Source organism: Leptodactylus fuscus, chromosome 4 (genome assembly GCF_031893055.1).
Source record: "Leptodactylus fuscus isolate aLepFus1 chromosome 4, aLepFus1.hap2, whole genome shotgun sequence".
NCBI classification, from domain to species: Eukaryota; Metazoa; Chordata; class Amphibia; order Anura; family Leptodactylidae; genus Leptodactylus; species Leptodactylus fuscus.
Genome location: NC_134268.1, coordinates 35431868 through 35458991, shown reverse-complemented (window position 1 = coordinate 35458991; position 27124 = coordinate 35431868). Strand labels below are relative to the sequence as shown.

At 41.4% G+C, this 27124-nt stretch overlaps 1 protein-coding gene across 1 annotated transcript in view; it reads left to right on the top strand.

Moving 5' to 3' along the window:
* VPS13B (vacuolar protein sorting 13 homolog B) overlaps positions 1–27124 on the top strand; it is a 705368-nt gene that overhangs the window by 616247 nt on the left and 61997 nt on the right. The window contains exons 43-48 of the mRNA XM_075270303.1: positions 465–626; positions 15731–15886; positions 17698–17961; positions 21422–21505; positions 21648–21823; positions 25139–25309. Of these exons, the coding sequence (XP_075126404.1) occupies positions 465–626; positions 15731–15886; positions 17698–17961; positions 21422–21505; positions 21648–21823; positions 25139–25309 (1013 nt within the window). The remainder of the gene's footprint in view (positions 1–464; positions 627–15730; positions 15887–17697; positions 17962–21421; positions 21506–21647; positions 21824–25138; positions 25310–27124) is intronic.

Sequence of the window (27124 nt, the reverse complement as noted above, 5' to 3'; positions counted from 1 at the left end):
CACACTTCTGGTTCTTAGTTATATGTTATTCTTGCAAAGCAAGCCAAAATAATTAATATCCATCGGATAAATGACTTATTTTGGGTAAAAAGATTTTTTTTAAAAATATCCAAGATTAGAAAACGGGGATTGTCTGTTTTTAATGCCTAAACAGCGCCACTTCTATCCATGGGTTGTACGTGGTATTGCAGTTTGCCCTCATTTAGGTGAATGGAACTGAGCTGCAATACCAGGCGCAGTTAATAGACAAGAGTGGCGCTGTGTCTTTCTTTATTAAACCCTTTATTCTAATCCCTGACATCCCCTTTAACACTTCTACTCTTCGGACAGATTTATTTGACCTTTGACATATACGCTGCTGTATAATATCTCCTCGAAGGGCCAACAATAGACGGGAACGCTGACGACAATGAGAACGTATTTTGATATGTCTCTATTAAAACAGTCTGTTCTTTCTCTTTCAGAACCAGTGCCCCGAGGCAGAGGAGCTGATCTACAGTCATTTTGTCGTCTGTAATGACACACAGGAGACCCTGCGGTTTGGCCAGTTGGATACTGATGAGAATATTCTGCTGGCCAGCCTCCATAGCCACCAATACTGCTGGCGCTCACACAAGTCCCCACAGGTATATATCAAAGTCATCTCAATATATTCGATTAAGACTTCTATACATGTTCTCATGGATTCATTTTTAGAAGTCACATAACATAAAAGCAGTAAGTAGTTTCCCCAAATGTATCTGAGAACCGCAGAGTCCTGCACGCAGGCCGTCATGCCTATTAAGCGCTGCTTGTCTATCAATATTCTATTTTCTTTCAAGGGAATTTCACATGAAAAATCTGAAAAATAGAACCTAGTGGTTAAATGTATTCTATGGGAGTGTTTCATTTCCTCGCAGTGCCCCCACAGGGAAGGTGAGGCATTACACTTTCACAGTTAAAATCAATTATCTTTGTAAGGCTTTGACCTCCTCCAAGAGCAAGACATTTGTGTCCTCTGCAGGTAATAAAAAGTATCCAAAAGGGATAAAGGTGTCATAGAGGGATTCTCAGGCGTTTCTCATACACCAGATGAATTGTGGGATTCAGCTGCTACATTTGGCCAGCAATAGATTCCTATGTGTGCGGCCATACTGGAAGGTCCATTAGCTGAGCCTGAGGTTCAACATTTATGTTGGTTGTTACAGTATCTAGTAATGTCTATTTATTTCTATGGTATCTAGTATATACGTGCTGCAGCATATAGATTAGGTTTATATCAATTATCAATATACTGTATATGTGGGTAGAAGCAGAATATAAAGACAATTTCCAAGATAGAAAATCCAGAGAGAAAAAAATACACCATGTGGTAATGTGTATAAGGATAAAACAACTGCTAAAAAAGTTGCTACTCACATATATATGGGGATAATATCACTCCCTAAGGAGACACCACCTTCTCAGGCGTGTGGAGTCTTACAAAAAGCCATTTTAGCTCCACTGGGGGGATTATGGGAAAAATATGTAAATCTTTTTCCCAAGATGTAAATAGGTAAACTGCGCCTCTGTTTGCTGCCCTCTAGGGGTAGCTCCCTTGAACATCATGCCCAACTTTCCAACAAGCCTTTACAACAATGATGCGGGATTTTGCGAAGTCAGTTAGGATGCAGCTGGGATACTGACTTGGCAAATCCCGCATCATTGCGGTAAAGGCATGATGTTCAAGGGAGCTACCCCTAGAGGGTAGCAAACAGAGGCGCTGTTTTCCTATTTACATCTTGGGAAACAGATTTGCATATTTTCTCATACTCGCATATAGGGAGTAGAGGTGTACACCGGCCCCTATAACCTCGCAGTGGAATCTGGCTTCACAATCATGGCAAGAATCTACAGTCTAAAATCTACATTCAGATACCACTTATTAGTCCACAATGCTAATATACACAGCTCAACACTTTTTATCAATGGTAGAACAATATTCCCCTTCATCAGGAGAAACAACATGTAAAATATAGCAATGACTTACTTATAATAGTCCCAACACTTCTGGCCACCTATGAAAGATAAATACTGACCCAAGATGGGGTGGCATAAAATAGCAAAGACCCATGATCTACCTGCTAAACCCCCACCATTCCAGCATGCTCCATGCTACTGTTTAATGACTTGACTGCTGCAATGATGGCCCCGTGGTCTACCCATGTAATGCCTGTAGTCAATCCCTGGTCCTAGTGGTGTACAGCATCAGTCCACCGAGGCCATTGCTCAACTGCTGCTACCATGTGGATAGTTTAGAAACATCATGGCGGCAGCCACTTAAATAAGAACCAGTTGGGAGCCTACTAGTAACATCAGTGGATAGCCCCTAAACGGGTAAGTATGGGGTCTTTTGTTGTTTTATTCTTTTTCTGCCCTGTAAGGCAATTATTTTTTTTAATGTCAGAAAATTTCTCAGTCCTTGGTTGCTAATGATAATTTGAAGAGCATATAAGGCTAAACATAATTCCGCTTCTTTGGTACTTCCTTTGCCGATCACTATGTAATTGAGGCCAGATGGTCCTTTGTACAAGTCTCTCCCTCTCCACGCAGTGTCATATAATGTTTGCCTAAGTTTTTGTCTGACGAGAATGCTTTCTGCACTCGGCACTATTCAGTTAATGTCATTTAAATATATGTCTTTATGTATATCACATAATATGGCAATTTTGATTGGAAGTGATACCTTACAGGCACCATTCCCATTGAATGAAACCTTGTTTTAAAATGTAAGGTTTGTACTGTACAATAAACATTGCTGGGAGGACACTTAGAAGACTTCTCACGTGCCACAGATTCTTAAAGGGGTTGTCCCATCACAAGGATCCTATCTATACTGCTTGTTAATGTGGATGTAAGACTTTTCCTAAATACATTGCTTCAGCAAAACTGCTTTGTTTGTCCACTATCTTACTTTATTCAATTCATTGTTGATACAGCCCTTGACTTATCTGCTCAAAAGTCAAGTGATGTATCTGCTGCTCTCAGGGGGAGGGAGGAGGGGCTAAGTGCAGGGAGCCAGCCTGTGTTTCTAGCTATTCCTGTGTCTACACCACGTGACCTAGCTTCCTGCACTCAGATAGGGGAGAGGAGCTGCTTGCATTTCTGGACTCGTCTTCTGTTCTCCCATTTATCAGGTTAGCTAATTCAATTGTGTTCATTATGGCAGAGAGAGGCAGTATTGTGCATATAGTGTTGTTTGAGGACCTTTGGTGACATCACAGGCCCTTCAGCCGCCCCATAGGATCACGCTATGCAGTGGGTGGAGCTACATGCTAATTTGGGGGCGGAGCTAAACAGCAGGTTGCATGAAACCCCGCCCACCAAATGACGCAAGAAACCAGGAAGAAAGAAGATTTTACAGCAGTGAAGACTGGTGAATATGTGACATGGGAATACCACTTTAAGTCTATTCTCTTCCTGGACAGAATTTTCCTTCTCCCCTTCCCCTGAAAGATATTTAAGAACTGGAATAGTAAATTTGTCCCGTTGTTTGAGATTTTGCTCATTTCAATTTTGCCCCTATAAGAAAGATGCAAAGAGCAGGTTTCTCAAGGTCCGTTCTATGTTTCTTTGGCATAAACATAAAGCCCTGTCTTAGATAAATAAGGTGATTACATGTTTGGGGAAGGTTTGGGGCATGACGTAAATGTGTAAACTAACCATGGACCCAGAGCAATGTATCTAGCAGAACAAGGTGTTTTATCAGATTGTGGGGAAAATATGCCTTAAATCACCTTCTAAAAATTCTGCGACCACTTTTTCGTTTCATAAACAGCTCATTATACCGGGTTCACTTAATACACAAGATGTAGAGATACTCACGTTTTATTTATGCATAGTTCTGAGGATTTCTGGCAGGTTTATTTTTTTTTTCATGTTTTTGATATAATAGTCACAGGATTCATTTCTTATAGGGATGGAGAAGGGGTCAAGTCACTTATGTAGTTAGAAAGCAGCGAAAAACATCTGCTTGTCTTTACCTTGTTCTAGATGTTATTGTAGTTCAGTTTCTTTATTGAAGTCTTCATATAGTAACATTTCCTATTGACGGGATACATTTCCTGGGTAAAGACTTCAGGAGTTCTTGGTGAATATCATATACTGTACGTTATTAGGTATTCCAGGTACTGGGGAGAACTTGGGTGTTTCATAGGCTAGGTCAGGCAGCACATGGCACTCCTTTCATTTCAATGGCACCACTGGAACGCAGAAGCGTTCCATCAAAAAGAATGGGATGGTTCGTGAGCTGGCTGACCTCCTCATTGCTCCTGATCGGTGGGAGTCCCAGCAGTTGGACCCCCACCGATCAGTAAGTTACTATTAGGGTTGAGCCGATCTTGAGATTTCAAGATCGATTTTAAAATCCGATTTCCGATCATTTTCCAGCCGATCTCAATCGCTGATCGGAATCCGATCTTTTCCGATCCCGATCCTCAACCCTAGTCAATGCTTCTCTATGGGAAAAGTCACTTTTAGGGTTGAGCCGATCTTGAGATAACCTCCGATCTCGATCCCACTGGAAAAGATCGGGTCGGAATTCCGATCTCGATCGTGAAATTTACTCGATCGTCGATCGGAATCCGATCTTTTCCGATCCCGATCGCTCAACCCTAGTTACTATCTATCCTTTGGGAAGGAGGTATCCAGTTGCTATGGGAATACTGTTATAGATTCTCATAAAATAACAATGCTCAAACATTTTTTCTCATCAGTCGGTTTTGCGCATCCTCTGTTATTCCTCCTGGAAATAAGCTATAGGAATAAATTGACAACCAAATGTTACCATCCCTTTTAGTAAGAAAAGGACAGCAGAACAACGAATTATAAGAAAAATTGCTTCAGAATTGTTATTTCAGAGGAATACAAACATTTAATGTAGCAGTCATGCCAGGTTGATGGTCCCCTTTAAGGCTTAGGTCACCTGTTTGTGACCCTTTTTTAGCTGTGCTATTGCAATGTGTGTTTTTCAGGGCCTTCTACTTCGGTTTGGACACCAATATTAGATCAGCAAGAGTCGGACAACTTGTTGATCTGAAATGGTTACGGTGCTTGGTTGACCATTACTTCCGCTTCACAGCCCCGTAACATTATGTCCAGTCATCCTATGCCTTTTTGCAGCTCAGTCCCATACCAAGCACAGCCTCTCTACAATGTACAGCACTGTGCTTGGTTATCCCCTTTTCATACAACTGATCAGTGTGGGTGCCTGGTGTTGCACCCCAGCTGATCAGTATGAAAATCCTAGAAAACTGCTTTCCAATAATTACTGTAAATCTCTATTTTTTACCTCTATGTTGTTTAGTCGATGGCATACAAGGGTACAATTTTTTAGAGATACCATAAGTGTTAAAGAAATATCACTTTATCCATCCACATTTCATTTTTCATTTACCGCTCGGATTCTTTATGGATGACTTTGACATTTAATATTTTTAGGAAATTACAAAAATATTGAATAATATTGGTGCGGTGCTGAGTCCCTGGAAGGAAATGCAGATTATCGCCTATCCGGTGTATATTATGAATTCCATTCCACATCGAGGGCGCTTGTGGTTTCACTGACATCTTTCCTTCTTTTTTTTTTTTTCTATCCTTCCAAGTAATTTCCATGTTAAATGAATTAATGAAGTGGGATTACCTGTAAGTCAAAACAGTGCCCAAGCCCGGACAATCCCTGCAAGTGTCAGTTTCAAGGAATGCTGCATGATCTCATAGTTCTGAAATTATTTCATTCCTCCTGATAATTCTCCACTTGCCAAGAGAGTGAATTTTAAGAACTCTGAGAGCAGATTGCGAGATAGATGTGAATAATCCGTTGTGTTGGAGAACGGGACTTCCCCCAGGCATTGCTTCATATTTGACTCACACTTGGGGATAAAATAAGACAGGACCGATTCTTATACCACATTTTGTTACAGGGAAACAAAACCATCTCGCCTCCCTCCGACTGGTTCGGATTTCTTCATAGAGAGCCAGTGGCTGCCACCAAATACTTCAGCTAACCTTTACAAAATGTTTGCTTAGTACCGTAACGCCGTCCTAGTCAACGAAAACAGTCGCAAAGGTTTTCCGTTTCTTTTTCGCATCCAGGTCAATTAAATCCTGTGTTTGGTTTGTGGTAATTAAAATGGAGGATGGAATTTCGGAGGATGAAGAGGGACAAGAGGTTTACAGTAAATAGTTTATTTTATTTAGCTTGGGTAACACCTCCAGGTTATGGAGAGAGTCGAATTGGCTGCTACTGAGTCCTCTACATGTGTTTGGAGGGGGAAATCTCAACCTTACGCTTCATGGACATAAGGTATAGAGGGAATCGCAATACAATTACCGTATATACTGGAGTATAAGCTGACCCGAATATAAGCCGAGGCCCCTAATTTTACCACAACAAAACTGGGAAAACTTATTGACTCGAGTATAAGCCGAGGGGGGGGAAATGCAGCAGCTACTGGAAAATTTCAAAAATGAAAATGGTCGGAGTTTTTGGGTGCAGTAGATGCTGGGGGAGGGGAGGGGGTGTTTTGGTTGTCTGTCTGCCCCTTCCCTGAGCTTGAGGACTGTTTTACTTCCCCCACTTGGAACTCAGCCTGGCAGAATATAGGGGATCTGCAGTGCTCCTATTAACCCCTTCCCGACAGAACAGGAGCACTGCAGATCCCCTATATTCAGTAGACCGGGCACTGTCAGACACAGGGATACCTCGTGTATGTGTTTCACAGTTATTTTCTACTTTTCTATGTATTCTAGGGAAAGGAGGGATTTACAACTTTTATTTTTGTATTTTTTTTAAAGCTTCCTTTTTTCCCCCACTATTTTATGGGAGATTCTATACATTGATATTGCGGCTGGTCATAGACAGCCCCCCCTCCTTTTTTCCTTTTTTTTGCTGACTCAAGTATAAGCCGAGGGGGGCTTCTCAGCACAAAAACTGTGCTGAAAAATTCGGCTTATACTCGAGCATATACGGTAGATAGCCAAACAGATAGATAGACAGATGGATGGATAGAGAGGAAATAGATAGATAGATAGATGATAGATACTATAGATAGGCAGATAGAAAGAAAGGCAGAGAGATAGATAGATACTACTGATAGATATTTCATTTTCTACTTTTGTATGTATTCTAGGGAAAGGAGGGATCTAGAACTTTTTCTTATCTATTTTTTTTTTTTTTTTTGCACTATTTTATGTGAGATTATATACATTAATATTGTGGCTGGTCATAGACCCCCCCCCCCCCCCCTCCTCCTAACAAAAAAAAAAAAGAAAAAAAAAATTTAATTTTTTTTTTTTTTTTTGACTCGAGAATAAGCCGAGGGGGGCTTTTCAGCACAAAAACTGGGCTGAAAAATTCGGCTTATACTCGAGTATATACGGTAGGTCTACAATATAAATCCATATTGCGGTCCGCACCTCTATGCATCTTACTATGTCTCTGACTAAGGCCTCGTCCTGCTTATCCAGATCTGTTCAGCCATTCCACAGATAAAAGCCCTTTTAGTGTTGATGTATGTATACTAGTGCTAGTTTACATACTATACGTACAGTATTATAGAAGGCATTCTGGATAAGCTACTGGTATTAAGTATATACAATAGATATTTATTTTCTTATAAACTGTTGTTTTATCTTATTGTATTTTTTTGACAATTCGTCCATCAGTCCTGCAATAGACACATTTATTCAATTAGTTACTTAAGATACTAAACAGCTGTCCCCTGAAACTGTTCCATATGCTGGATACAATCTAAATTCCATAGCAAGTAAAACATTCACGTGCTGTAGACTGGGAAGATAGCGACTTCAATAACACTCACATGGATGAGCACAAGGATCAATACATTGCTAGTGAGAAAAGTGGAATAAGTTGTTTTTTAAGCAAAATTCCAACACGATTGTCCTCCATGTGTGAAACATCACTTTATTTACATCACGTAAGGCTTGACCAGAGATGTACAACTGGGTATGTGTTTCGGTATATTCGACACATTGAACCCAAATAGGTGGCTTCCTTATAGACACCCATCACCTCTCAACAGTGGTAAAAACATCATAATATAACACTTAATAAAAGCCGTAAAATGGTGCAACGATCAACAATAATAATCAGTAATGGTTCACTATATAGTGTCGGATAATGTTCCCTTCCTAATAGTTTTTGCCTAAGATCTCCACCCCTTGTAGGCTTAGTAACTCAAGACCTACAAACCTAAAGGAACTACAGTTCCCATAATGCACTTGCAAAAAGTGCTTACACTAGGTTCACACCTACGTTGTAGTTTCCGTTCTTTGGGTCCTTTTGTGATCCCCATAGACCCCACTCCACCCGGTTTATGCCCGAAAAATGCAGTGAGAAAAGTCCTGCAAGTTTTTCAAGTGGAATGGGGGACAGAATCCCTAAATGGTCACGAAAGGGGCAACACGGTGGCTCAGGGGTTAGCACTGTAGCCTTGCATCGCTGGAGTCCTCGGTTTGAATCCTGCCAGAGACAACATCTGCAAGGAGTTTGTATGTTCTCCCCATGTTTCCTCCCATACTACAAAGACATACTGGTAGGGAAAAAAAAGTACATTGTGATTAGGGTTGAGCCGATCTTGAGATTTCAAGATCAATTTTAAAATCCGATTTCCGATCATTTTCCAGCCGATCCCGATCTCGATTGTGAAATTTGCTCGATTGCCGATCGGAATCCGATCTTTTCCAATCCCGATCCTCAACCCTAGTCAATGCTTCTCTATGGGAAAAGTCACTCTTGGGGTTGAGCCGATCTTGAGATAACCTCCGATCTCGATCCCGCTGGAAAAGATCGGGTCGGAATTCCGATCGCAATTGTGAAATTTACTCAATCGCTGATCGGAATCCGATCTTTTCCGATCCCGATCGCTCAACCCTAATTGTGATCCCTATATGTATTTGGCTCACAATCTACATAAAAATAAAAAAAAAGAATCCCTGAATGTTCACCAAACACAGGTGTGACCAATGCCTTAGGCCCGGTTCACATGTGTGTTCAGGCCATTCCGTTCCCCTCTCCAAGCAGCAGTTTTCATGCGGGAACAACACGGACCTCATTATAGTCTATGGGATCTGCAGGTTTCCTAAGGCAACTGATTTTTTATGCAGATTGGGTTTCCGTTCAGGGGGTCCCCAAGTGGACTCCCTGAACAGAAACCCGTGTGCAGTTGTGAACCAGGCCCTAGACAGCATAGACACTTTAATTGTCAGTGGATATCGCTAGTTTCACACTCACATTCTTTGGGACCCGAAAGATGGAAACCCTATACGCTTAAAAAATCAGTTACCCGCGGGGTCCACCAGGTTTCCATGGAAAACAGCAGAAGGAAAAGTCCTCCTTGCAGAAGTTTTCTCAACACTGATTTTAAGTGGAGTGGGGGAAAAACCTGCAGTTCTGAGACATGAATTATTCTCGTGTGAACTATTCCTAAAATAATAGGGATAAGATTGTATTTTGGCAACACGATGGCTCAGTGGTCAGCAGAGATTTAGTACAACATGGCCTATTCTGTAGAAACATAGTGGACTTTAACATAGAATTCATCCTTGGCATATCAGTGTGTGAAGTCTGCAGCCAAAATTCGCATCAGATTCTGCACAAAATGTTTTCCATTTTGAATTTGCCAACAATTTTGTCATTAAATTCCTTCAATAATGATATGACTTTTTTTCACTCATTTCTAATCTATTCACCAAAGCTTTCAACCTTGGCATTAAATTATGTAAAATCCATGGCCAACTCCACATTGTATCAGGGCAACACGGTGGCTCAGTGGTTAGCACTGCAGCCTTGCGGCGCTGGAGTCCTGGGTCCGAATCCTGCCAGGAATAACATCTGCAAGGAGTTTGTATGTTCTCCCCGTGTTTGCGTGGATTTCCTCCCATTCTGCAAAGATATACTGATAGGAGAAAAATGTACATTGTGATCCCTATATGGGGCTCACAATCTATATTAAAAAAAAAAAAAAAAAAAAAGATTGTATTTTATGTGATCGCCCTCCTATCTACAAACATAACCTCATTAGAGATCACATTACATAGGGTCTGTTCTTGGCAAAGTATAGGTAAGTATTTTTTTAATTATATCCACCACTTTCTTATTCTGTATGGTAGAAAACTTAACTCTTTCACCTAATCCCTCAGTTTTTCTAGAACCCTCAGTTCCTTCCTATCATTATCCGTAAGATCTTCCCCATCAATATGGGACACTGTGTGTTCTGCTACAATCTGGGTAACTCCTACAACTCACTTTGTCACATACTTTATCCATCTCACCTTCCCATCCATCAACTTTATATCCCGGTCTGCTTCCCTACTGGGATATTTTTTATGACATGTGGTGAATGACACAAATTTGCTTTTAATATAGAATTTTTTGCTCTTGGTTTCATATATGGCATTATATTAATATTTTCATCTCAACCTCCAATTTAATATAAAAAATATATATATTTTTTAAAAAAAATTTTATCATGATTCGCAATGAACTTAAGAGTCATATTGTTGCTATCTAAATAGTATATACAAAGGGGAATATCTGACCTTCCTATATCAGGAGCCGGTTGTCAGTATAACAACCGGACCACCATGAGGAAATGTGAATCATGTAAATATCAAGGTGGTCTTGAAGCTTGTGCTTGTGGGGGTCATTCTTATGTGTTGTGGGAATGAGTCCCAGAATATGGGGGATGCACGGGACAAGTCTTGGAGGCGGTTGTGTGAAGAGCGGAGAAGAGGTCTTGGAAGGATCGGAGGTTACGCGTGGGCAGGTAGTGGGAGATTAGGTCAGAGATGTTTTTAACATCTTACCCGACCTTCCCAGAGGCCATTGCTGCAATGATGTGGGATTTTACCAAGTACAGTCTCTCAGCCGAGGACAGCTGTTTCGATCTGTTTGGATCTCTTCAGCCCGGCGTAGAGAAGACTGACTTGACAGAGGTGAGAGGCTTCTAGACCAGGTTAAGGGGATATCGTCACTCCTTAGGGAGAGACCACCATATAGGTGTGTGGAGACTTATTAAGCCATTGACGCTCCACTGTGCATGATCCCTCACAGTGGAGCGCAAATGGCTCTTACCTATATGGTGGTCTCTCCCTAAGGAGTGACAATATCCCCTTAACCTTTTCATGACATCTTATCACTTAAGAATTGCAGCATCTTGGGAACTTGCAGGTATCGAGAGTTACTAAACCCACAAGGGGTGGAGATCTTAGGTGGAAACTATTAGGAAGGGAATCCTTCTGTAATTTTACTCTTCGGACACATATTCCAACTTGTATAAATATTTATAACGATATAATATATTAATACTGATATTATTGTATATCTTTGCACAATAGTATGGTTTGTATGAAGTTCTATATTATGATGTTTATACCATCGTGGAGAGGTGATGGGCGGTTTTATAAGTGACCCCATTTGTGTTCAATGAGCTATGACTAAGGCGTCATGTCGAAACGCGTAAGCAGCTGTATATCTCCATGATTGTGAAGTTTTATGTGATGTAAATAAAAGTGACGTTTTATATAGGGGGGATTATGTGCTGGAATTTTGCTTATTTTGGATTTTATGGAGTTTCTCCAACTCTTCTGTACATGAATTAACTTGCATTTTAGACCTAACAGTGTTGATTCCTTACTGAGGTTTTTTTTATCTTTTCTTTACTTTTCTCTGTCCAATATTTCCACTGTGTTTTCCAATAGATTTCCAGTTGACTTTTCAGGAAATAATACTGATTGCCTTTCCTATGTCTGTGTCTATGAGGTCCAAAATGTCTCCCAAGCGAATAGTAGTGCCATGTAGTGGCCTTTAATGGGAGAACAAATGGACACAAACCAGAGATGATCATCTTATTATGGATATGTAAATCAGCCTGCAAGTGCACAGTGGGCGGGGCTTGAATTACCAGATTTATTTATAGGCAGCTGCAAGTGCTTAGATTCTCCTATGAAATCACTGCCAATTTTTAATATTTCTGGCCATCTGTAGGCAAATCTGGCAAGTCAGGCCTTCCCCTAATGCTTTATGCTGATTCTGGTGAATTTTTTTTATTCTAGAGTGAAATTCTCTTTATTTGGGTTGTCCAGCATTTCTATTGTCCCACCAAGAAGATTTACCCTTCTAGCAATATGAGAAATATTAGGTGACATCCTTTGTTTATTGGCTGTATTTGCTTCTGTCACTTATGGAAAACCTAAAATGGCCCTGTGCGTAGCGTGGTGCTAACATGATATGTATATCGATCATTTAGATGGGTGAAATACCATTGACAAAGGTCAGGGAATGACCGAAACGTTACATTGAGGATATGCCATAATACTTTTATGTCCATTTTTTCAATTACCAATTGAATGTTCGTATCCGCGCCAGGCTCTCCATCATTCGGATCTGGCAGAGTACTCAAATGACGGCGAATCGGACTGCTGAAACGGTGGTTACCCCTGGGCCCCATAGACTATAATGGGGTCTGTCGAATGTCCATTGTTTTCATACGTTAAGTGGTGGAGAGAAAACTCCTCTGTATAGGACTTTTGTCTCTGCCAATTTCTGGTGGTCTTTGCTGCTGAGACTTCATCGCAGATGTGAATTTAGCCTTAATACTTTGTGAACTTTTGGGGTATGGATCTTCTTGTTTTTGGTCAAATCAAATGATGGGTCTGGAGATTTTCCTGCTTTTCTGAGTGTCCAGGTGGTTGCTCCTTTCTTTGGGAGCCTCCTAGACATTTTGGGAGAGCTGGCCACAATACAACTGAGACTCTAGAGTTTAAGGACATGTTGACACGTTGAATTGTTTCCCCTGAAATGGGGCAATTGGCATGAGCCTCATGGGGGTTTTTTTTTTGCCTTCCCCTGGATCAACACTGTAGAGGATTGTAGGGTTATAGGTTGGACTTGATGGACTGATGTTTTCATCCAACCTCATCTACTATGTGACTATGTGTGGAGATCACCAAAGTGGCGGTACAGAGTTGACACTGGTTATACTAGGTGCATAGTACTTATTTTTTATTTTTCTCCTGGACAGCCCCGTTTTTATTGCTCGCTTTTACTCCTGGACAACCCCTTTAAGTAGACGTAATAAGCATTATGGATCAGAGTTTACTGTAGGAACATTCCATGCCTAGAACAATGACTGTCAATAGCACCTCAGACACAATAGCGGCAAATTCCACCACTTTTATTTCACATTTACTATGTGCCTCCAAGTATATTTTATCAGCCAGCTTTCAGACAGTCGTAAATCTCTTAATACTTAATAGTGCAGTAAACCTTGGAATATCTCATCGTAATAATACTGATAAGATTACAGGGAGAATAGCCATAAGGACTGGCAGCCATCTCCGCACAAGCCACCCACAGCCTGCAGTGATGTCTGATGACAAGGTTATTACCAGGAGCCTTCAAGTGTTATTTAACCATTTCACTGCCACCTCCGCACTGTTGTGCAGATACATTCCCAGTTTGTTTCCTCTCTATCTTCAGTAAGCTTATACTTCGGATTGTAAAATGTAGAAGGTGTTTTCCACCTGTTAGATCGGAGACTCACTCAGCAACATGGATGTGGGTTAGCCGAATAACTTTCAGCAGTTTGCAATTGCAACATAGTGAATGGGAATGAAACAAATCCTATCCATGTGCTGCATAGAAACCAGAAGCCTAAGGTTAGAACCTGCAGCATGTCTTAAGGCAACTTTTGATTTTCTGGCAGTATTGGTGTCATTAATACATTTTGTAGTATCTGTTATTGAGAAATTTTGGCTAGTTTCTGTGAAATATTTCATCCTTTTATTCTAACCCTTGGTTCTGTATTGAGAGCTGTTTTCAGTAACTGTGTATGGAGTATGGGGATGTATAACATGCGGAGGAGGGTGACTTCAAATAGGACATTGTAAAACTTAAAAACTCAGACGAAAGAGGAGATTCTCTTCTTCTTGCTTCTTTTTATGTGCTGTCTATACTATTTCCAGAGATATAACTGGTTGAAAAAAACTGTCAGGATTGAGATATTTATATGCAGCTGCATAATATATATATATATATATATATATATATATATATATATATATATATATATATATATATATATATTATAAATATCCTAATCCAGACTGTGTTTGCAACCAGTGAAATATCTGGAAATAATAGCACTGCAAAGTCCTCTTTCTTATGACACTAAAAGAAAATTTTGTAATGTCTGAGATGGCCGGGTATTGGTACCCGGCTCTTCCCGGTATCCCTGCAAAACAAGAACAAAAAGGTTCGGCAGCCTAAAAAAAATACACCCATCTAAAGCTGACCTCCTTCCTTTGCTGAACTGCACTATTTCCACAACGGCCAACAAGGTGGATGCAAATTATGAACACAATGTAGAACGGTGAGCTACTCTGTCTTTACTAGGTCCTGTACCAGTCGTAGCCTGGTTTTAGCAGACATTAGGACTGGGTGAAAACAGGAACAAGTGTGGGGGGGAAGTTGTAGTTTCTTTTCTGGTGATTATTAATTGTAGCACGTGTAGGAGGTCGGTCCCATGCTCCAGAGGACAAACCTAGAACAGTGTGTCTCAAAGCTACTTAGGAGTCTACGTATGTTCTGGGTGGTTCTTGCATTCATTGTTGTTCTCGTACACTGTCTACCAATAAGTATTAGGACTCCTGTGGTAGAATAGAAAAACAATATTTCTTCCTATCCAAAAGTTGGTAGACACCAGCAGAGGCTTCCTTACGGATGGGATTGAGCGACACAATACTCCCGGATGCCTGGTGAACCTCCTGGTGTATGAGCCATCGGTCGGGTGCAGTTTCTCTGGCCAGCACTTGTCGGTCTCTATCTCCCAGTTTCAGGGATCTGCCGACTCGGGGGCACATTCCCACAATCACCATTCACCTTCCACTTGGTAATCACATAGACCACTGTCAATTTTGGGTAATTCAGTTTGCTTGCTATATCCCTTAAGGATTGACCATTTCTGTGGTACCCGAAAATTACCCCTTTCTCAAAATCGAACAACTCTGCACCTCGTGGCATCTTGCATGCAACTAATGCCAATGCACTAATGCCAATGCTGTTTCCTATGTAACGGCGGATCACAACTGCAGATACTGTGTCTGCATTTGCATGTGTGCCCAAATACTTATTGGTAGACAGTGTATTTACAGCAGGCGCCGCCTGGCAATTCATTTGAATTGACAGTCAACTCCTGCACTTAGAGATGGTAAAATCCAGGTGTAAATTATCACACCTCCATAGCTCCACCTATTGTTTATTGTCTGCCATATCTGTAGTTGTTGCCATTCACTGATAGCAAACAGAGATTTTGAAATGATAAGAAATTACAAGCAATGACAAGCAATAGTAATATGTTGCTGAATTTCTTGTATTGACCTAAAATGCAGAGAAAAAAATAATAATGCATACCAATCTTACATTACATTTTTTTTAAACAAATCTTAGCGCTAAAATTCCATAAAATGTTTAACGAAAGAAAAAAAAGATGACAGACTTCTGAAACGTAAATGTAAAATGATAAGTGAAATAATATAATGAATTGTGTGTCAACAAAGAGGTTAAAGTATTTTCCCCCTCAGGAAGCTAAAAGGCCTAAATCTTTACAGAAGAATGATAATGAATCCGTAATGACAGAAAGCAGAGTATTTATGAGGCCATACTTCTAATGCATGTTGTATCTCCCTGCAGCTGCTACACATCTGTATTGAAGGCTGGGGGAACTGGCGCTGGTCTGAGCCTTTCAATGTGGACAACGCTGGGACATTCATCCGAACCATTCAGTACAAGGGGCGGACGGCAACGCTGATTATTAAAGTGCGGCAGCTGAACGGGGTGCAAAAACAAGTATGTTTGAGGTGGAATTCGTATCTAGATCTATTATCCATCCACAGAAATATGTTGGTTATTTTATTAGACCGTATGGGTGCACCATAACCCTGCACGGCTGGGTTCATGTTGTGTACGTTCTGCATATACTCCAAATGTATAAATAAGTATTGCATGGCATACATTCCTTACCCGGAGTCAATGAAGTCTATATGGTTGTATACCATACAGTTACACATGTCCAGTTTATTTCCCGACTTACGCACTGAACATAGTGTTAGCAGAGCCTAAGCAGTGGTCATTCTGCAAAAGTCATCATGATATCAGAAGGGTCGCAAGAATTAAATGACATACTCGGCTCTGCTGCATCTGTGCCTCTTGTGGCTATGTAATGACGTGAAAACATTACCACACATGTTCACATTTACGGCTTGTCAATACCATTGAGATTATTTATGTTACTGGATGTAGTTAGAGCCTAAAACATCTCTGACATGTCTGTTTTAGTAAATACTTGTATTCCCATGAAATAACAGTTCTGGAGAATCTTTTCTTATAGCTCTGCGTTGGGCTGCTACTCTTTTTTTCCTCCTGAAAACGTGGGAATCCATTTCCCATCTCCGTGGTGTGTGTCCTTACATTGTCTGACATTGTCATGTGAGTACTGATGTTGTCAGATGTTGTGTAGGGCCACCCTGACCTATTGGCACTTTCACCCCTAGTTAAAACAGCTTGTACCCTGCTATATTTGTAGCACTGCAATATCACAAGAATAGTGTCAATCACAGGGGGACATATGGTGGGGTATATAGTATAATGCATCCAGGCCCCACACAATATAGTCCCCCCAGGTCCCACACAGTATAAGGGCATAGGTTCCGGGCAGGGAGTGGTGAGTATAATCCTCAGTACTCGCTGCTCATAGGACTCCAAGATTATTCTCTGATCCTACTTAAGTTTGATGTTGGGATACAGAAGGGACAGGGATTCTTAGGAGGGGTAAGTCCTGAGAATAGTACTCACAACAACCAATGACTACTTGTATCACTACTGATAGATTTGCTCATTGGTTCCCAGGCCACCACTTTTATGGTTCATGATTCAGGAGAGCGGTGTCGGTCACAATCAGCAAGGGGGTGTTTTTACCTATGAAACCAGCCCCCGTCTATGCTCTGAAAAACAAGGGTAGAATTATTTTTAAGGAACGTGATTGAAGGTCTTTGTTTGGCATAGAAATTTCCAAATGTTATATTTGTACAATGATTTGTGGCTTGTGACTGGGCAGAGGGGGCCAACAAATGTCCGACTAAGCCAGGAGTGGATTAAGCAGAAGGTAGAAGTGTAAGAGCTTCCTTTATATTCCCATTCCTTCTGTAGACACTCTTGGGTTTGGCTCATTAAAAAAAGTTGCAAAATTTGAAGCAAAAAGCACAGACTTACTGCAATGTGTGGCCTTCACCTAAAGTGGTTTTCTGTGATTTTTATATTGGTGACCTGCCTTTAGGATAGGTCATTAATCACATATTGGTGAGAGTCCGATTCCCAGCTCCCCTGCCAGCTAGATGATTGAATGGGCCCTGTTGCGTGCTTGAGAGTTGCCCTATAAGGCATAGCCTCTATATATATATATATATGGGCCTCGTATCCAGTGAAATGTCAAAGTATGGTTCAATCAATAATAAAAACTCCAAGTTTCGGACTATGTCTGTAGTATAACATACGTACATGTAATGGTATCTTGGCCGCTGTATTGGATTCTAAAGTTGCCGCTGGGAATGGCTTGTATAATGGCCGCCTATATCTCTTACTACTCTGCATTGTTCCTACAGGTCACCATTTGTGGAAGACAAATCATCTGTAGCTATCTGCCTGAAAGTATTGATCTCAAAGTCGTACAGCAGTATATGGGACATGATGGCTGTGCTGTGGTGCGAGAACATATAGACTGCCTGGAAGCAAAGCAGAAGCTTCCATCTTACATCCTGGAAAATAGTGAACTTACAGAGCTGTGCCTAAGGGCGAAGGGAGACGAAGAATGGTCCCAAGATGTCACTCTGACTTCTGATGTCGCAGAGACCAGCTTTATCATTCAGGTATACTATATGTATAAGCGGTAGTCATGAATGCCATATGTCTCTAATGAGGAGACATTGACTTACAGGGTAGCTCCCGAGAGGGATTCTTTCCTTGGTATACCTTTCCCAGGCATACTAGATCTTTTGGCAAGCAAAAACAGCAACCCCCCTCTGAATCAATTGTTGTCTGTCAATTTTCTGTCCCCATGGTCTTGAGTCGGAACGTGCCTTTAATATCATACATAGCTGCAGCGTTCCATTATCTATTTCATTTTGGTGCAGATCTTTTTCTTAATCCAAGGTAACATTCTCAATGTATACAATTCCTTAGCTAAACATCACATGCCATCCACCGCAGCCAATAACCGCAGACAGGTGTAGAGATCCTCACGCACCCCTGTGCTGACCCCACTGACTGCACCTGAAAGGGGTCTTAGTCTTATCTTTTCTGACTGGTCTGCTGTCCATTACACACTTCATTCTTTATACGATGACCAAAAATGTAGCACCCTTGTATACATATATTCCCATCTCCATAGGCATTAATATGGTCTGAAATGTTCCTCTGTATGTCGGAGCTGCTGATATATGTAGCCCAGTACACCAGTCTGTATTGCACTCCAGGGTCTATTTATTTGCTCAATGTCTTGTACACGTAACTCTTGGATAAACTTATGTTACATGTGGGATAAACATACGTTACACACGGGCACGGCCGTATGTGCATTGTGTATATACTGTGAGCTTTCTGTTGACATTACAGTTCAAAGTCGTCTTCCAAATGTTTAGTGTGATCAGGAAGTAAGGAGCGGGATCGCCCCGTAGTAGGATCATATCACCGAGGGCCCTGGTAGTGATGTGTCTTGATCACATTACAAGACAGGCTACCGAGAAGCAGTTTGCAATTTGTGTGTGAGAAAATGCTTGAGCTATGTTCTCATTTACACACCCTATGTTCCTGGCCTGTTTAGAAGTTGGCAAAGCCCTTGTTCTTTGATTATGTGATGTAGATATTTTACATCTGTTCGCTTTACTGTTGATATGTTAGACATGGATTTCCTGTCTTTCCAAAAAGAAAAAAAATGCCTGACAAAATGAATTCCACCCTTATTGCACCATTGAGTAGACAAAATGCATGCTACATCTAATAGAGTCAGTGGGGTCGGCACAGGGGTGCGTGAGGATCTCTACATCTGTCTGCGGTTATTGGCCGCGGTGGATGGCATGTGATTTTTAGCTAAGGAATTGTATACATTGAAAATGTTACCTTGGATTAGGAAAAAGATCTGCACCAAAATGAGATAGCTAATGGAACGTTGCAGCTATATATGATGTCAAGGGTGCGTTCCTATGCAAGACCATGGGAACAGAAAAATGACAGACATCAATGGATCCAGAGGGGCAGCACTGACTCTAACAGGGTCCGTTGGGTGTCTGTTATTTTTTCTATGATATTACTAGTAGAGATGAGTGAACAGTAAAATGTTCGAGGTTCGATATTCGTTTCGAGTCAATATCCGACTACTCGAACAGAATATCGAACCCTATTATAGTCTATGGGAGGGAAATGCTCGTTTCAGGGGTAGGCAACGTTCGATCAAATTATACTTACCAAGTCCATGAGTGAGGGTCGGGCTGGATCCTCCGAGAAGTCTTCTCCTTGCAGCGTCCCCGCAGCATCTTCCGGCTCTGAATTCACTCTGCCAGGCATCGGGCCTGGGCAGAACCGACTGCGCATGCCCACACTACAAGCGGACATGCGCAGTCGGCTCTGCCCAGGCCCGATGCCTGGCAGAGTAAATAAAGAGCCGGAAGATGCCACGGGGAAGCTGCACGGAGAAGACTTCTAAAGGTAGGAGAAGAACCAGTGTTGATCGGCCGACTGTATAGCATTCGGCCAATCAATGCTGGTTCTGCATCGAACTTTTACATTTGAATAGCGAGTGGTACTCAATCAAGTACGAGTATTTCGAACACCGTAGTATTCGATCGAATACTACTCGCTCATCTCTAATTACTAAATGAAAATATCAGGCTTGTAGGACTCTTTGTGCAGGATACCTGACGGACACCCACCGCAGATGTAAATATCTTCAATCAGAAGTAGATATTTGCTGGATTGTTGGGTGCAGGATAGCAATTGCATCTAACATTTTAAATGGGGTGAACCAACAGGAAGAAAACAGGCTCAGATTGGGTAAACACTAAAAAATATAAGCAACACTCAACTGAACAATTTTCTGCTGCTCCCGTTCTGACACCTCGGCGACCACTGGCGTCTACTTCGAGGCTCCACAGGAAATGCCTGAGATGTTTGCTCAGCCAATCACAGCTTGCTAAGCAGGCATTTCCTGTGTGTGAAGGGCAAAAAAGGAAGTAGAGACCAGCAGGGATCTGGTAACCATCAGAATGGGGGGGGTGGGAATTCGGTGAAGTGTGTTCTTCTTTATTTTTTTCCCCCTTATAGAAAAACAGGCTTTCCTTACTTTCTTTTAGGATTCTCCAGTCTGACTATCCCTGCTCGAGTTATCTCTTGACAAGGATTTTTCCAGTTTAATGCCAGAAACAACACACTTCATGAATCTGAAGCCACAGAACAATTTAAAGGGGCATTTTATGGCCTATTCCTAGGATGCCCATAATATTTTGCTCATGATGGTCCCACATTAGAGACCACTGCCATTGAGAAGAAGAGCGGTGCCCTTTATGTTTTGTACTACACAGCTGACCATCAGCCATTGTCTTTGCAGAGAATTGCAATACAACCATGTTGTGCCAAAGAACACCCCAATGTTGTTCAGCGAGAGCCAACTGGTGGTTCCTCTAAAGCTTCTGGACCTGGGTGCTTACATGCTTATGCACCCTCTCAATGTATACCCCTGATGCAATCTGTTATTTACAGATTAGAACCTCCCACTGGACTCCTAAGCATAGAAGGAGCACAGATCTAAATACATAATATATAGGTTATAAGAATCTATGCCAACAATACTATATATCAATCTTCTCAGCTCCTCCTGCAGTGCAGATGGCATTTTGGAAGTGGGAATTCACACTTTTTAAGGCTTGGCCCAGCGACTAAGGTTCTTTGGGCCACCCAGATAAAAATAATTCTGAGAGTCCTAGGAAATAGATCATAGTACCCTTTAAAGTTGGGTGTCTTCTGCTGGACCATTATTGTGTTGGAGCCTGGGCCACTGAAGGATCCTCGGGTACTCTGGTGGGCCAGTCCGACGCTGGTCCAGTCACTTTCTGGTGAAATAGCCTAAAAAAATACCACCCCTTTAATTTATTGGAACATTAGAGAGCTGTTGTATTTATAGGATATCCCGATTATTTATACTATTCGTTTTTACTTTATTTGTTTTTTATTCTTACCCTAAAATTGTGCAAGATATTGGACAGAATTAAAAGCAGGAAATAGTAGAACTGGTGTCCAGATAAGGATTAGTTAGTAATATCCTCTTTTTGCTTGCAGGTGCCGTCTTCAAAGGGTCCCATTATTTACGTGTGGTGCACGATTCTAACCTTAGAGCCCAATTCTCAGACGCAGCAGCGAATGGTAAGTAATGGATACAACGGCAGCGTGACCTCACATATCCTGGAAGGAATGGAGGTTGCAGCGACCTTGGAAGCAACAATTTACAATATCAGGCAGCTGGAGAGTGCAGAGATTAATGTCATTCTGTTCTTTGTCTTTCCAGATTGTGTTCAGCCCTCTTTTTATCATGCGGAGCCATCTTCCAGATCCCATTATTATACATCTTGAGAAAAGAAGCCTTGGCTTAAGAGAGACACAAATGATTCCTGGAAAGGGGCTGGAAAAGCCGCTACAGAGCATAGAGCCAGATATAACCCATCACCTGACATTCCAGGCCAGGTAAAAAGCAAAATGCTACTACTTGTCTACTGTCACTATTTTGGAGGCTTCTGGTTGTCATTCGGGGACATTAGAAAAACATTTCACTGACATTAAAGGGGTTTTCTAACACCTGTAGTCCTCACCTTACCAATCCCCTGCTGCTCCGGTGTGGACTCTTCCCTGGTTCCCTGCTGGTCTCCGTTCTTTCTGCTCTACAATAACGCATCAATAAAACATGTGACTCCCTGCAGTCAACCATTGGCTTTAGGGGTGACGTATTTAGAGGTGAGGGTGCTGACACTACTTCAGCCTGTAATTTTTGACATTTCATTGCTGAACAGGAACAATAGAGACCAGCAGGGATCAGTGACATGCTCGCACCAGAGCAGCAGGGGAGTGGTAAAGTAAGTATTTCTCATTACTTAGAACTGTTGTTTTTTTTTAACTATTATTATTATTTTAATAGAATTGGACCTCTTTAAAGGGATTTTACCATTAAAATGCTTTTCTTTTTCTCAATAATACATAGGAATAGCCTTAACCCTGCTGTTCTGTTCGCATTTGCTATACACTTGTACTGTTCCCGGGTCAATATGACCCGACCTATTAATTCTTAATTTTTAGCTACTCTAATTGTTTTATTTGAATATTTTTTTCATTGAAATACTGTATGTGAACATGTTTGATCATAAACAAAAGAAAAATTTAAATTTAAACTTAATTTTTTTTTTTTTTTCATAAAAAGGTTTCACAGGCTTTTTGCAATTATCTTCGATTGTTGACATTCTGCACACAAATAATAAAGAAGCTTTACATTACTATTACTAAAACATGAAATTTATATTTTTGAAAACAAATTTTATAAATCAACAAATGAAAAGTCATAAAAACTTCAACCATTTTAGAAAGAAAAAAGAAAAAACTGAACATGTTCATGCGTTTTTACACTGAGCACAATAATAAGACACATGTCCTTTACACAGATATTTTGAACATCCAGCACATGTCAGATTAGTCTTAGGGCTCGTTCACACGTGAGCCCAGGGGAGGTTTTTGACAGCGGATTTCGCGTCAAAAACCTCCCCTTACAATGATGGTCTATGCAGACCGCCAGGCTTCTTTTTTCCGCTAGCGGCGGGCTGCTGCTAGTGGAGAAAAGAAGCGACCTGCCCTATCTTCAGGCGGAAGCCTCGCGGGGTTGAGCCGTGCGGCTTCCACTCCCGGCAGCACCCTCCTATGTTGGCTCATTCATTTGAGCCGACAGCGGAGGGGAAAGCCGCGACCGCGATGGTCTCGGTGTCAAAACCCGCACGTGTGAACTAGTGTGAACACGTGTGAACTAGCCCTTATTGTAACAGGAAGATGGACAGAAGCTCCATCTCTTCCTTTTTTTGCTGGTAGCTGTGCTGGTGGAGGCCGTGGATGTGGAGTCTCTTTCTTGTTCATGCTGGACACTTTTTACAATGGCTGTTGCTCCATCACTTCTGGGGGTCACTTTTCTGCTCTCAATATATGGCCTCACCAGGGATTTTCACAATTCCTCAAGAAATAATCTTCTTTTATGCAGCTTATTCCGGTTCCAATCGGGGTCGATTTCTCTCCATAAGACAAATGCATTGTATGCAGAAACGTCCAGTATGTTATAAAATAAAATCATTGGCCACCGATTGGTTTTGCGTTTGCATGTATATGTTGATATTACTTGCTCTAAAGTATCAACTGCTCCCTTTGTGGCATTATAATCCAAAATAATGTCAGGCTTTCTGTCTTCTCTATCACTTACGGCATTGTCATGGTGCATTGTGCTCATGAGAATTACCTGTTGGTTTTTTTTTGGAACATAAGAAACAACAGTTGTATTTCCAGAAAAATAAAAAGTTGAACTGTACACCTCTCTCTTGCTAAGGATACCTTGCGGTAGTTCAGGTTTGTTTTTTCTCATAGTACCCAGCATGGTAAGTAGTTTTTTTCTTCAACATCTGGCCTAGTTGATAGGATGTAAAAAAGTTGTCACATGTGACATTTTGTCCTTTTAGTCCATGAGTCAAATCTAGAACAACACGCATACCCTGATTTTTTTCAGGTCTTTCATCAGGGGCTTTTCCTGTATACACTTGAACATTTAGAGCATATGAACTTTTGCTGTCGCAAAGTGTCCAGATCTTGATGCCATATTTTGCTGGCTTACTTGGTATATATTGTCTGAATGGGCACCTACCTCGGAATGCCACCAGTTGATGCCAGAGATGAAGAACACATAAAACAACAAAACTTTTGCAGTCAGAAATAATCAGAGACCTGTAGAACAATATAAAATGCTATTGGGTCATATTGACCCGAACAGTACAAGTGTAACAATCAGCGTGTAACAAAAAGTAAACAAAAAAAACAAACAAAAACAACAAAAAAATGTAGAGCTCCACAAATGAGGAGAAGTCAAGGAACCACTAGTTTCAAATCCTCATTAAATAAAATCTGCAGGGTCTCAAAAATCATTTAGGGTCATATTGACCCAAACAGAACAGCAGGGTTAAGAAAGGCTATTGTTCTCCTACCTTTAGATGTCTTCTCCACGCTGCTATTTGGTAGAAATCCTGGTTTTCGTCTGTATGCAAATGAGTTCCTTGCAGCACTGGGGGCGTCCCCAATGCTGCGAGAGAACTCTGCAGCGCCGCCTCCTTCTTCAGGAACGGCCATTTTCCTGTGGCCGGCAGGCATGCACAGTTTGCTCTGCCCGAGGCTTAGAAGATTGAAACCCAGCTCCGGAAGAAGAAGCACAGAGAGGCCTTCCTGAAGAAGATGGAGGCAGCACTGGAGAGTTCTCTCGCAGCATTGGGGACGCCCTGAGTGCTGTTTGAGCACTGAGGACCACCCCCAATGCTGCGAGAGAACTCATTTGCATACCAGGATTTCTACCGAACTACGGCGCGGAGAAGACATCTAAAGGTAGGAGATGAATAGCCTTTCTTAAGGCTATTACTCCGTATTATCGAGAAAAAAAGCATTTTAATGGTAGAATCCCTTTAAGGTAGCAAAGTGTGTGCGTCCTGGTCCACTAGTACGGACCAACTATGGGTTTAAGTGGAAGATTCCCCCTTTATGACTTCCATATGCTAACATGGATGTTGTCATAAAGAAACCCTTTTAGTCCTATTACTTTAAGGGTGGGATTGTTATTTAAGTAGGACATGATCTACCATATTACTTGTACACTAAGTAAAGCAGTAAAACAGCTAAAACTTTTTTCCTGTTAAATTTGACATTTCCTTACCTTCTATGTCACGGCGAACAACTTCCTTATCTGATAGGAGCTGTATGTTCTTCTGTCTCCAGGGAAGAAGACGACCCATCAGAATGTGCTGTTCCCATCTCGACAGCTCTGATTAAACAAATAGCCATGAAAGCACAAAATGAATACTCGGCAGGTCAGGTCATTTCCGACTTTTATGGGGAAGATTGTTGTTTGCAGCCTGTGTGGCCATATAATAAAAAAGATTCAGACAGGTAGGTCTCTTTTTGTCATCCTGGTCTTGTTTTTGCCCTTCGGGAGAAGTTTCTTTAAGCGTCTGTTGTTACTGAAATGATTTATTTAAAAAAAATTAAAAAAAATAATGAAATAAAATAAAAAAAATTTAAACAAAGCACAAGAAGGCTGAGGACACGTTGCATAAAAGCAGCTTTTTTCTGTTGTAGATTTTGCTGCAGTTTTTTGAGCCAAAGAAAGAAGGTAGAAGTATAAGAACTTCCTATATATTTCCCATTCCTTTTGTAGCCATTTTTGACTTTGGCTCAAAAAAACGCAACAAAAAAAAAGTGTTTCTGCTGCTTTTTCTAATATAGTTTCTGAATTAATCTCCTTCAATTTTATACTTGTCTGCGTCTAGTTATTATTAAGTCCTACACAATGGTGGAGATTTATCAAGCAAAATGAAACAGAACTCTTGGTGTAATTTGTGCCAAAAAAAAAATAAAAATCCTGTCTTAGGCTAAGGCCCCACGTTGTGGAAACGCAGCTTTTTTTGTTGCAGATTTTGTTGCGGTTTTTTGAGGCAAAGCCAGAAGTGGCTACAACTGGAATTGGAAATATATAGAAAGCTCTTTTAATTCTCTTCTGATAAATCTAGTCCTGGCTTTGGCTCAAAAAACCGCAACAAAATCTGCAACAGAAACAGCTGTGTTTACGCAATGTGAGGCCCTAACCTAAAACGGGGTTCACACGGGCTTTTTTGGGCCGGATTTTGATGCGGAATCCGTGTCAGAATCCGGCTCAAAAAGACGCCTCCTATTGACTTGAATGGGAGCCATTCATTTCCACTAGTGGTTTTGTACCACTCGTGGAAAAAAGAAGCGACCTGCCCTTTCTTGCTGCGGAAACCACGGCAGAGTCCGCAGCACTCCCTCCCAATTAGGCCCATTCATTTGGGCCTAGTTTGGAGCAGAATGGCACGACTGGATGCCGGTGCACTGCATCGGCATCCAGTCGCGGCTAGCCGTTTTTGGACTGGATTCTGAGGTGGCCTCCTCCTCAGAATGCAGTCCAAAAAACCCTGTGTGAACCCAGCCTAACATGCTGTGCACTAGCACCAGTTTTCAAGGTTTTTAGCCCTTTTTACAACTTGTATGACAAAGGATGCATGGCTTTGTAGAAAGAGACATGGCTTGATGGAAAGTGGCGTGGTGCAATAATACGCTGATATCTTGGTGTATTTTTTCTGGTCTGAGGTAAGCCAACTAATAGCAGGTGCAAGTTAAACTAGACAGTCCAAGAAAACAGATTTATCATAAAACATGAGACAATCTGATAAGGGTGGGTTCACACCTGCGCCCGGTCTCCGCTTTCGGGTTGCCATCTTCTGCCAAGAGAAACTGGACAGGAGACGGTAACCTTGAATGGGTTTGCAAAGTGACCGCCTGTGAGCATCTTGTGCCTCTCCACGGTGACACAGTTTTGTTTTTTAACTGTACACAAAGTCCTGCATGTCTGACTTTGTGTCCGGTTTAAAAAAAAAAAAAACGTTTTCGGCGCAAAGAAGCATAATACGCACACGGGGGCGGTCACTTTGCTTGATTGAAAACTGACACCAGGTTTCTGTCTCCTGTCCAGTTTCTCTCAGCAGAAGATGGAAACCCGAAAGCGGAGACCGGGCGCCGGTGTGAACCCGCCCTAACTTAGGCACAGTTTACGACTGTCTTGTCTAAATTTAAGGCCCAACGTAAAATGCAATGTTTTTTTCTGCTGCGCTTTTCACAGAACGTCCATGGAGTTTTCCTATGTGGACTTTCTGTTTCGATTATACTTAAATGGAAAGCATCGGCGTT